At 43.2% G+C, this 12,184-nt stretch overlaps 1 protein-coding gene across 2 annotated transcripts in view; it reads right to left on the reverse strand.

Annotated features, from left to right (window-relative positions):
• Positions 1 to 9,171: 9,171 nt before the first annotated feature.
• The window catches only part of slc35f1 (solute carrier family 35 member F1), a 294,891-nt gene continuing 291,878 nt past the window's right edge, over positions 9,172 to 12,184 (reverse strand). Inside the window, exon 8 of one of the 2 annotated variants that reach the window (XM_087981104.1) lies at positions 9,172 to 10,140. In XM_087981104.1, coding sequence (XP_087837230.1) covers positions 10,096 to 10,140 — 45 coding nt within the window. In that variant the 3' untranslated portion in view covers positions 9,172 to 10,095. Of the gene's footprint in view, positions 10,226 to 12,184 lie in introns of both variants that reach the window. The other variant, XM_043684483.2, reaches the window with a different exon arrangement.

The following is a 12,184-nucleotide window of genomic DNA, read 5'->3' on the forward strand; positions in this document are numbered from 1 at the left end:
AGAGAAAGGCCCGAGCAGAAAAACATGAGAAAGAGAGTTTTTGCACTTCAGAGGTTGGAACTGAAAACTCAAAATGACTTAAAATGGCACAGGAAGAGTTGATGAAGTAATGATGAAGTAATGATGAAGGCAGTGATGGAGAGCAATTCCATTGTAGCCAAAGGCCTGGTAGGGATCTATTTAAATGTTCAATAAGGAAGGTGCAGAAGTCTTTTCTCATTTCATTTGAGAAAGTCTCTAAACGAATGAAATGGTCAATGACCATGTGGGTATTATTAAGACCATAAGATATTGGAGTGGAAGTAAGGCCATTTGGCCCATCGAGCCCACTCTGCCATTCAATCACGGCTGATGGACATTTACCCACACTCACTCCGTAGCCCTTAATTCCTTGCGAGATCAAGAATTTCACAATCTCTACCATGAAGACATTTAACGTCCCAACCTCCACTGCGCTCTGTAACAAAGAATTCCACAGGCCCACCACTCTCTTGCTGCAGAAATGTCTCTTCATTTCCATTCTAAATCAACCCCCTCTAATTCTAAGGTTGTGCCCATGGGTTCTAGTATGCCCACCTAACAGTAACAAATTCCCAGCATCCACTCTTTCTAAGCAATGCATTATCTTTTAAGTTTCTATTAGATCTCCCCTCAACCTTCCAAACTCTAATGAATACAATCCCAGGATCCTCAGCTGTTTATCGTATGTTAGGCCTGTCATTCCAGGAATCATCCATGTGAATCTCCGCTGGACACGCTCCAGTGCCAGTATGTCCTTCCTGAGGCGTGGGCCCAGAATTGGACACAATATTTTAAATGGGGCCTAACTAGAGCTTTATAAAGTCTCAGTAGCACATCACTGCTTTTACATTCCAACCCTTTTTAGATAAATTACAACATTACATTTGCTTTCTTAATCACGGACTCAGTCTGCAAGTCAACCTTTAGAGAATCCTGGATTAGCATTCCCAGATCCCTTTGTACTTTGGCTTTATGAATTTTCTCACCGTTTAGAAAATAGTCCATGCCTGTATTCTTTTTTCCAAAGTGCAAGACCTCGCATTTGCTCACTTTGAATTTCATCAGCCATTTCTTGGACCACTCTCCTAAACTGTCTAAATCTTTCTGCAGCCTCCCCACTTCCTCAGTACTACCTGCCTGTCCGGCCTAACTTCGTATCATCAGCGAACTTCACCAGAATGTCCCCAGTCCCCTCATCCAGATCATTAATATATAAAGTGAACAGCTGCAGCCCCAACACTGAACCCTGCGGGACACCACTTGTCACCGGCTACTATTCTGAAAAAGAATCTTTTATCCCAACTCTCTACCTTCTGTCAGACAGCCAAGCCTCAATCCATGCCAATAGCTCACTTTGAACACCATGGGCTCTCAGCTTACTCAGCAGCCTGCCTTATCAAAGGCCTTTTGGAAATTTAGGTAGATAATATCCACTGGGTTTCCCTGGTCTAATCTACTTGTTACCTCTTCATAGAATTCTAACAGGTTTGTCAGACACGACCTTCCCTTACTAAATCCATGCTGACTTGTTCTAATCTGACCCTGCACTTGCAAGAATTTAGAAATCTCATCCTTAGCAATGGATTCCAGAATTTTACCAACAACCGAGGTTAGGCAAATCGGCCTATGATTTTCCATCTTTTATCTTGATCCTTTCTTGAACAAGGGAGTTACAACAGCGATTTTTCAATCATCTAGGACTTTCCCCGACTCCAGTGATTTTTGAAAGATTACAACCAACGCCTCCACTATTTCTTCAGCCACTTCCCTCAGAACTCTAGAATGTATCCATTCCGGACCCGGAGATTTATCAATTTTTAGACCTTTTAGCTTTTCTAGCACTTTCTCTTTTGTAATGGCTACCATACTCAACTCTGCCTCTTGACTCTCCTTAATGTTTGGGATATTACTCATGTCTTCCACTGTGAAGATTGAAACAAAGTATTTATTAAAGTCTTCAGCTATTTCGTTATCTCTACATCATGAGCCTTCCTGCATCAATTTAGAGCAGCCCAATTTCTACTTTTGTCTCTTGTTTATTTCTTATGTATTGAAAGAGACTTTTAGTATCATTTCTAATATTACTGGCTAGCTTACCTTCATATTTGATCATCTCCTTCCTTATTTCTCTCTTTGTTATTCTCTGCTTTTGTAGTCTTCCCAATCTTCTGATTTCTCAGTGCTCTTGGCCACTTTATAGGCTCTCTCTTTGTCTCTGATACATTTCCTGATTTCCTTTGTCAGCCATGGCTGAGTAACTCCCCCCCTCGGGGGAAAATCTTTTTTCCTTCTTTGGGATGAACCTCTTTACTGTGTTCTCAATTACACCCAGAAACTCCTGCCATTGTTGCTCTACTGTCTTCCCTGCTAGGATCTGTTTCCAGTCGATTTTCATCGGTTCCTCTTTCATGCCCCTGTAATTACCTTTATTTAACTGTCACACCATTACATCCGATTTTACCTTCTCTTAGTCAAACTGCAGACTGAACTCTACCATACTTAGAGTAAGTGTTAAACTAAGTGTTCCCTTACTTTAAGATCTTTTATAAAGTCTGGCTCATTACATAAAACTAAGTCCAGAATAGCCCCCATCACAAGCTGTTCCAAAAGGCCATCCTCTAAGCTTCATCCCTTTCTTGGGATCCACCGGCAACATTATTCACCCAGTCTATTTGCATATTGAAGTCCCCCATGATCACTGTGACTTTGCCTTTCTGACATGCCCTATCTATTTCCTGGTACATCTTGCGCCCCTGGTCCTGACCACTGCTGGGAGGTCTGTACGTAACTCCCATTATAGTTTTTTGCCTTTGTGGTTCCTCAACTCCACCCACACAGACTCCACATCATCTGACCCTACATCATTCAGTGCCATAGATTTAATTTCATTCTTAACTAACAAAGCAACCCCACCCCCTCTGCCCACCTCCATGGCTTTTCGATAAGTTGTAAATCCTTGGATGTTTAACTGCCAGTCCTGAACCCCCTGCAACCACATCTCTGTGATGCCTACCACTTCATAATCATTCACGATGATTTGTGCTATTAATTCATCCACTTTGTTACGAATACTACAAGCTTTCAAGTAAAGCACCTTAGTGCTAACTTTCTTACCCTCATGATTTCCATCATCTCCAGTAACATGTCCTAAGTAATCCTTCCTTTTTGCTTCATTCCTAATCTGCCTCGAACTTAAACCCTGCACACATGCTAACCTGCTGCTCATCTTTCTATTGACTCCATACTCCCTGTTGCTTTCCCTTTCCCTGACTCACAAGTTTAAAGTCTTAGTGACCACCCTATTTATACTTTTCACCAGAATACTGGTTCCAGATTGGTTCAGGTGAAGACCATTCCATTGGTACAGATCGCCCCAGTTCCAAAACTGATGCCAATGTCCCATGAAATTGAATCCCTCTTTCCCACACCAATCTCTTAGCCACGTGTTTATTTCCCTAATTTTCTTATCCTTATGCCAATTAGCACGTGGTTCAGGCAGTAATCCAGAGATTATGAACCTCGAGGACCTGTTCTTCAATTTCCTTCCTAGTTCTTGATAATCCCTAAACAGGGCTGAAAATGTGTTGCTGGAAAAGCGCAGCAGGTCAGGCAGCATCCAAGGAGCAGGAGAATCGACGTTTCGGGCATGAGCCCTTCTTCAGGAATGAGGAAAGTGTGTCCAGCAGGCTAAGATAAAAGGTAGGGAGGAGAGACTTGGGGGAGGGCCGTTGGAAATGCGATAGGTGGAAGGAGGTCAAGGTGAGGGTGATAGGCCGGAGTGGGGGTGGGGGCGGAGAGGTCAGGAAGAAGATTGCAGGTTAGGAAGGCAGTGCTGAGTTCGAGGGATTTGACTGAGACAAGGTGGGGGGAGGGGAAATGAGGAAACTGGAGAAATCTGAGTTCATCCCTTGTGATTGGAGGGTTCCTAGGCGGAAGATGAGGCGCTCATCCTCCAACCGTCGTGTTGCTATGGTCTGGCGATGGAGGAGTCCAAGGACCTGCATGTCCTTGGTGGAGTGGGAGGGGGAGTTGAAGTGTTGAGCCACGGGGTGGTTGGGTTGGTTGGTCCGGGTGTCCCAGAGGTGTTCTCTGAAACATTCCACAAGTAGGCTGCCTGTCTCCCCAATATAGAGGAGGCCACATCGGGTGCAGCGGATGCAATAAATGATATGTGTGGAGGTGCAGGTGAATTTGTGGTGGATATGGAAGGATCCCTTGGGGCCTTGGAGGGAAGTAAGGGGGGACGTGTGGGCACAAGTTTTGCATTTCTTGCGGTTGCAGGGGAAGGTGCCGGGAGTGGAGGTTCATCTGGACACCCCGTGCTGGCCTCTTATCTGCCCTCGATCTCTTCATAGCCAACTGCCGCCGCGACATTAACCGCCTCAACCTCTCCACCCCTCTCACCCACTCCAACCTCTCACCCTCGGAATGTGCAGCACTCCACTCCCTCCGTTCCAACCCCAACCTCACTATCAAACCAGCATACAAGGGAGGCGTGGTAGTAGTTTGGCGCACCGACCTTTACACCGCTGAGGCTAAACGCCAGCTCGCGGACACTTCCTCCTACTGCCCCCTTGACCATGACCCCACCTCCCACCACCAAACCATCATCTCCCAGACCGTCCATAACCTCATCACCTCAGGGGATCTCCCATCCACCGCCTCCAACCTCATAGTCCCACAACCCCGCACCGTCCGTTTCTACCTCCTGCCCAAAATCCACAAACCTGACTGCACCGGCCGACCCATTGTCTCAGCCTGCTCCTGCCCCACCGAACTCATCTCTGCATACCTCGACACGGTCCTGTCCCCCTTAGTCCAAGAACTCCCCACCTACGTTCGGGACACCACCCACGCCCTCCACCTCCTCCATGATTTTCGCTTCCCCGGTCCCCAACGCCTTATCTTCACCATGGACATCCAGTCCCTGTACACCTCCATCCCCCATCACGAAGGACTCAAAGCCTTCCGCTTCTTCCTTTCCCGCCGTACCCTTCCACTGACACCCTCCTTCGACTGACTGAATTGGTCCTCACCCTCAACAACTTCTCTTTTCAATCCTCCCACTTCCTCCAAACCAAAGGAGTAGCCATGGGCACCCGCATGGGCCCCAGCTATGCCTGCCTCTTTGTAGGATATGTGGAACAGTCCATCTTCTGCAGCGACACTGGCACCACCCCCACCTTTTCCTCCGCTACATCGACGACTGTATCGGTGTTGCCTCGCGCTCCCACGAGGAGGTTGAACAGTTCATCCACTTTACCTACACCTTCCACCCGACCTCAAATTCTCCCTCCCACTCCAATATCCTTTCAAGCCAGTTGGAGATGTCCTGCACCCTGGCACCGGGCAGGCAACACACAATGCGGGACTCCTGATCTGTCCCCCTAATTATAAAATCCCCTATAATAGCTACTTGTCTTTTTGCTCCCCCCTCCTGAATGGCCTTCTGCACCATGGTGCTCTGGTCAGCTAGCTCATCCTGTCCACAGCCCTGTCCCTCATCCATACAGGGAGCAAACATCTCATACCTGTTGAACAAGGTCAAGGGCTGAGGCTCCTCCACTCCTGAACTCAGAATCCCCTTACATGCCTAACTTACAGTCACACCCTGTTGTTCCTGATCACTCACTGAATTTGAATTACTTAATATACTGGGTGTGACTGCCTCCTGCAGCAAAGCGCCCAGGTAACTCTCCCCCTCCTAGATGTGCCGCAGTGTTTGAAGCTCAGATTCCAGATCAACAATTCTGATCCAGAGTTCTTCCAGCAACCAACACTTGATGCAGATGTGGTCACTGCCATTCACAATGGGATTAGCCAGTCCCACATCATTGGTCCAAACAAAGTCGGTTGATAGAGACAGTGAGGTCTTTGCATCACTATCAGAGGAAGTATCTGGGGATAACCATGAAGTAAAAACCACCTTAGTGCATATGAACAAGTACCACAAGCCTACAAAGACAACGTTTTAGGAATATAAGGAGGGAACCTGGTCAAATGAACATAGTTTGAAAGGCTCAAAGTAATTTTGCTAAATGGATAAGGGTATTAAAAATTGATCAAACATATGATGCTCTCACAGACACAATTATGCTGGAGGAATTCAAAAATTTACTTCCTGAAGTAGAGAATGCATATGGAAGTTCAGAGAGTTAAGACAGCAAGATTAGCCATTGGGGCACGGTGGCACAGTGGTTAGCGCTGCTGCCTCACAGTGCTCGAGACCCAGGTTCAATTCCCACATCAGGCAACTATCTGTGTGGAGTTTGCACATTTTCCCAGTGTCTGCGTGGGTTTCCTCCCACAATCCAAAAATGTGCACGTTAGGTGAATTGGCCATTCTAAATTGCCCATCGTGTTAGGTGAAGGGGTAAATGTAGGGGAATGGGTCTGGCTGGGTTGCTCTTCGGAGGGTCGGTGTGGACTTGTTGGGACGAAGGGCCTGTTTCCACACTGTAAGTAATCTAATCTAATTAGCAGCAGAAATGGCAGATGATTATGAGCTGGTTCATAAATCAAAGTTTGGCTTCTGACATCAGTCTGTGAGGGATAGAAATTGGGGAAAAGAGAAATCCTCAGTTGATACGGGAAAAGGAAATCTCACTGAAGATAGTAAGCATAGCTTACCACATGATAAAAAGGAAACCCATGGGGAGGGGGGGGGGGGGGAAAGAGAACTAAAAATGCTCAAACAAAAACAGAAATTGCTCAGAAGGCTCAACAGGTCAGGCAGCACGGGGGGAGAGAAATCAGAATTAACATTTCAGGTTCAGTGACCCTTCCTCAGAACGGTTACTGAACCCAAAATGTTAACTCTGGTTTCTCTCCACAGATGCTGTTGACCTGCTGAATCTTTCTAGCAATTTCTGTTTTTGTTTCTGGCTTCCAGCATCCACAGTTCTTCCATGTTTGTTTTTAAGTAAAAATGTTCAGGTGTTTATGGATAAGTTTTGTTGAAATGGCAAAGGAAGGCACAGTGGAAAGCTAAACAGCTACAGAAGAAGGTACCACCTGATCAGGAGTTTGTTGAGAAGTAAGTGCCAGATCTCTTTAAAGGATTTCCTTGTGGTTATAAGGTTTACTCATGGGTGCCAGGAGGAGCAGGTAAAGAAATTAAAATTTTCAGACAGCAAGTCAATTTTTGATCGTGAGAGATGAGGAAATATGTAATTCAGAAGGTGTGTTGCCAGAAAAGAAAATTGTAATATGTGAAATTCATTGTGTGAACAGCAGTGTTCCATTATATAAAGTGAGGTTGGAGAGTCTTGGGAAAAGTGGAGAAGTGGTGGCAAGAGTAATAGAGAAATCCTCAGTTCCAGAAATACAGTTTATCCTTGGTAATGATATAGCTGGATCACAGGTGGGAGTGATACCTACTATGGCTGAAACACCAATGGAACATCAGGAAACTGAGGTGTTACAGGAAGCATATCCTGGGATTTTTCCTGAATGTGTGAGAACAAGGTCACAAAGCACAGGTTAAAACAGGAGGAGAAATAAAGGAGTTGAGATAAGAAAGCTGACATTCAATGATCAGAAACGATGTTTTATCAAATAGTTGTGAAAACAAATAACAAGAATAGGTGGAGGATAAAGTGGATATTTTTAGTTCAGAGAAATTAGCTGAATTACAAAATCAGGATAAAAAACCTAAAGCAATTGTGTGAGAAAAAATACACAGAAGATGAATCTGAGTGTAGCCCAGAATGTTACTATCTTAAAAATGAAGTCTTGATGAGGAAGTTGAAACCATCACATATTCAGGCGGATAGGAAATGGGCAGAAGTTCATCATGTTGTATTCCCGAGTTATTGAAAGGAGATGTCGTGGGTAGCACATGAATTATCAGTAGGACGTTATTTGGGAGTAATGAAAAGTCAAACCAAAATACAAAAACATTCTATTTGTCCAGGCTGAATAAGGATGTAGTTGACTTTTGCGGGACATGTCATCAGTGTCTGGTAATTGGAAAACTTCAGGGAGTGATAAAGCCAGCACCCTTAATACCCATCCCTGCATTTAGAGGCATAGAGACATACAGCATGGACACAGACCCTTTGGTCCAACTAGTCTATGCCAATCATGTTCCCAGTCTAAACTAGTCTCACTTGCCTGCACTTGGCCCATATCCCTCCAAACCTTTCCTATTCATGAACTTATCCAAATATCTTTTAAATGTTGTAAGTGTACTTGCATCCACCACTTCTTCTGGCAGCTCATTAGCCACTCTCTGTGTAAAAAAAGTTGCCCCTCATTTTCTTTTTAAATCTTTCTCCTCTCACCTTAAAAACATTCTCCCTAGCTTTGAACTGCCCCACCTTAGGGAAAAGACCTTTGCTATTCACCTTCTCTATGCCACACATGATTTTATAAACCTCTATAAAGTCACCCCTCAACCTCTTACACTCCAGCAGAAAATGTCCCAGCCTACTTTTACAACTCTAACTCTCCATTCCCAGAAACATCCTGGTAAATGTTTTCAGAACCGTCCTGAGTTTAATGACATCTTTCTTAATAGCAGGGCAACCAGAACTGCAGTACTTCAGAACAAGCCTCACCAATATTCTGTACAATCTCAACATGACGTCCCAACTCCTATACTCAAAGGTATATAAATAGATATATTCTTATTCAACCTGAGGTAAGTAGGAAATGGTTCCCCATTGAGATTCCATTATTGTTCTGTGGCTCAGACTGCAGCAACATTTACTATACTTTTTTTAAAAATCTTACAACAAAGCACTCAATTTAAATGTGGTTGATAGAGTCAAGTGTGAGGTGTTATTGATGACCGACTCTGTAAAGACAATGATGTCTATTAAGAACCTCACCCTTAGAAGTGATACTACTTTTGAGGCCATTAACAATGGGAAACAAATCATTAAATTAATCAAAAATATAATTAAGTGTCTACATTTTACACAGCAATCACATTTGCCAAAAAAACCCACATATATGCATTCTGACATTTTCTCAATTTAGCAATTGTCCATAAAATCCAATCAGAGACACAACAACTCCTATTGTTTGGTTGATGTGAATAACTGTCAGTTGAAGTTTTATTACAATAAGTACAGACAAAAATGCCTTTTGTTCCCAAATCAGATTTGTTCAGTGACCATTGCAAGTACTGGGCTGGAGTCTGTGTTGTGATATTATCTTTCATAAAGCATTTATTTGAAAACATCATACAGGCATTACATTGCCAAAGCCAGTCCATAAAGAGCATGCAGATATCAAAAAGATAAAGGGCTTCTTTCAATTGAACTGTTCATTTTTTGGTTTGTTTTCTTATAATGGTGTTGAGTTTTAACTGTATTGTGTTATTATCTTTTCTTTATTTTACAGCAGACTTCTACCCATGGGGTACAGTTCATACTTATTGTAATCTAACTGTGAGGAATACTAATTGTTAAAGCAACATTAAGGTACTACACAACTTGTCAAAATGTTAACAGCACAAGTTAGCAAATTCTAAACTATACAATAGCCCACCCTAGATTGACACAGGTTCAGAGGTCATATAATGGCATTTCATATAGAAAGATAACATCACCCTTTAAATGATTTCTTAGATGGCCTTAACATGGAAACATTTATGTGCAAAACAATGGGAATGATTGGAATTGAGAAAAAAAATACAGTGCATATTTAAACTCTGTTAAAATCCCCTTATTCCCAGACAGTGGTAGTGACATATATTATAAAAATGTTTTAGATGGCACTTTTTAAAACCATCAATTGATTGCAACCCACTTAAAAACTCTTAGTCAGTGAACTGACACATTAAACCGAATTGTTTCAAATTACAATTTACTAAACCCTACAATTAGTAAAAAGAAGTCTAGAAATTTGGTTTGTAAAATAAATATTAAAATGCAATAAACTGAAATTAGGGGCAATGCGGTGATGTAAACAAAAAGAAATTCCAGGAATGCAAAGACATTGAAGTGCAGGGAGCATCGTCGGTGCCTCCTCATGAAACTCGAACATGGGCTTCTTCCTCAGTCTCCTGTCCTAGGCTGGAGTATGTGACTGATGGCTCCACTTGTCCAGTGGTTGGCATCTCTACTACAGGGCCAGCAGGGTTACGAAACTGCTTGTATACACGTGGATCTTGAGCCACATATGTGGAAGTGGAAGAGTAGAATATTAACCCAAGAATGATTGTGAAAAAAGACAGAAGGTAGAGACCTGAAAACTAAAAATAAAAGGATGAGGTTCCATTAATGTCAGGATATATGAACTATATAGCATTGAGGAAATAGCAAGCAATTCACTGACATTCTATGCACAAACAAGTAACAGCTATGTTATATTGTAACTATGTGTTACCGTACAGAATGAGCTTAGTATTTTAATAGCTTTTGTAATGGTTTTAAATTATGTTCTGTCAAACAAGTAGTCAGAGATTTAACCACCTTTATAGCCAAGTTCATACAATATTTGAGTATTTGCATCAGTCAAATTGCAAGTTGAAATTTCAATTCTTCATCATTTTGAATCAACTGAATGTGAAACTTGCCTTTACTGTCCTTACCAAAGTTGTTTGAAAAAATTATGAACCACTTAAACTGACCTATAATTTTATTCACATCTTCTCTGTGCAGCCAAAATATGCCATCAATATCCAATAACCGTTTAAGGTTGAAAACACTGACGAGCAATTATCTGGAGTCTGCAATCCTTCAAAAGAGTGCCTTACTATGAGTAAGAATCAAGACCCTTCGAATCACTTACCTGAATAGTCAGTCAGGAAAGGGTTGAAGGGATAAAACCAGCTTTAACTCCAGTCTAATTATAAAATTGACTTTCTTATATAACTACTGTCACCTCAACCCATCTATCCCCATGAGCACCCCCATTTACAACAAAACCTGCTTCTGAAACTGACATCAACATATGTTGGGAGATCAGCAGAAATTAAATTCTCAATGTCATGAAGAAATAGTCCTTGATTCTGCCACTAGTGGCTCAGTGGTTAGCACTGCTGCCTCACAGCACCAGGGACCTGGGTTAGATTACACCCTCAGGTGACTATCTGTGTGGGGTTTGCACAATGACTGGGTTTTTTCTGGGTGCTTCGGTTTTGTCCCACAGTTTAAAGATGTGCAGTTAGATGGATTGACTGTGCTAACTTGCCCATAGTGTGCAGGCTAGGTGGATTAGCCAAGGGAAATGCAAAATTACAGGGATAGGCTAGGGGGATAGGACTGGATGGAATACCCTTCAGAGAGTCAGTGTGGACTCGATGGGATGAATGGTCTGCTTCTATGCTGTAGGGAATATATGAACCATTTTGAACAGCGAGACAAGAATGGCACTAGAGAGCAGTAAGAGGCTCATTTGCTTATATTCCCGTCTAATGGACATCAATCACCATTGTTCCCTTTCCTTTTTTGATAAATCTGCACAGGCTTCCAAGAAGGTCCATACGTAGCAGAAGTCATTGCTGCAATTGGCATGCCAACACTCAGTGCCGTGCACAGAACCTGAAAAGGTTGAGCAGGAACATTGACAATCATCAACATCACAGGGCACGTTCCATGGGCAGTGACCACCCATCCTTGAAGGGTGGGATCAGTCACATCCTCACTGCACACCTCTGACCCCACTAAGTCTCCCTTCAGTGCTGCACTTGGAGCACACAGGCACCTTTCCTTGTACTGCTGCTATCAGCACATTTTCAGCACAGGGACCAACACCCAGCTCATGTAGTGGGAGAGGATTTTATGTCACAGCCTCTTTGCTAGCTCTCTTACTGCTCAATCACTTTGCACCAACTTTGATGATCACAGCATCACTGCCTTGCCTTGTCCATTTGAGGCTTGTCTTTCTCATTCAGAACTTAAAGACTCACAGTACATCTATGTTGACTTGAAAAGCCCCCCTGATGAAGAGCTTTTGCCTGAAACATCGATTTTCCTGCTTCTTGGATGCTATCTGACTTGCTGTGCTTTTTCCAGCACTACTCTAATCTAGACTCTAATTTCCAGCATCTGCAGTACCCACTTTTGCCTATGTTGACTTGGTGTTTGGTGCAGACACAAAGTCAGGCAGCTTTCAATGGTTTCCAGCTGTGATCGGTCAAAGGCATAGGCATGTTGCTTTCTGGCACCATGCTATGTTACACCTGCACCATGTACCATTAGCATATGGG

Source organism: Chiloscyllium plagiosum, unplaced genomic scaffold (genome assembly GCF_037043375.1).
Source record: "Chiloscyllium plagiosum isolate Xiang-an unplaced genomic scaffold, Cpla_swu_hap1 HiC_scaffold_3, whole genome shotgun sequence".
In the NCBI taxonomy this organism is placed as follows: Eukaryota; Metazoa; Chordata; class Chondrichthyes; order Orectolobiformes; family Hemiscylliidae; genus Chiloscyllium; species Chiloscyllium plagiosum.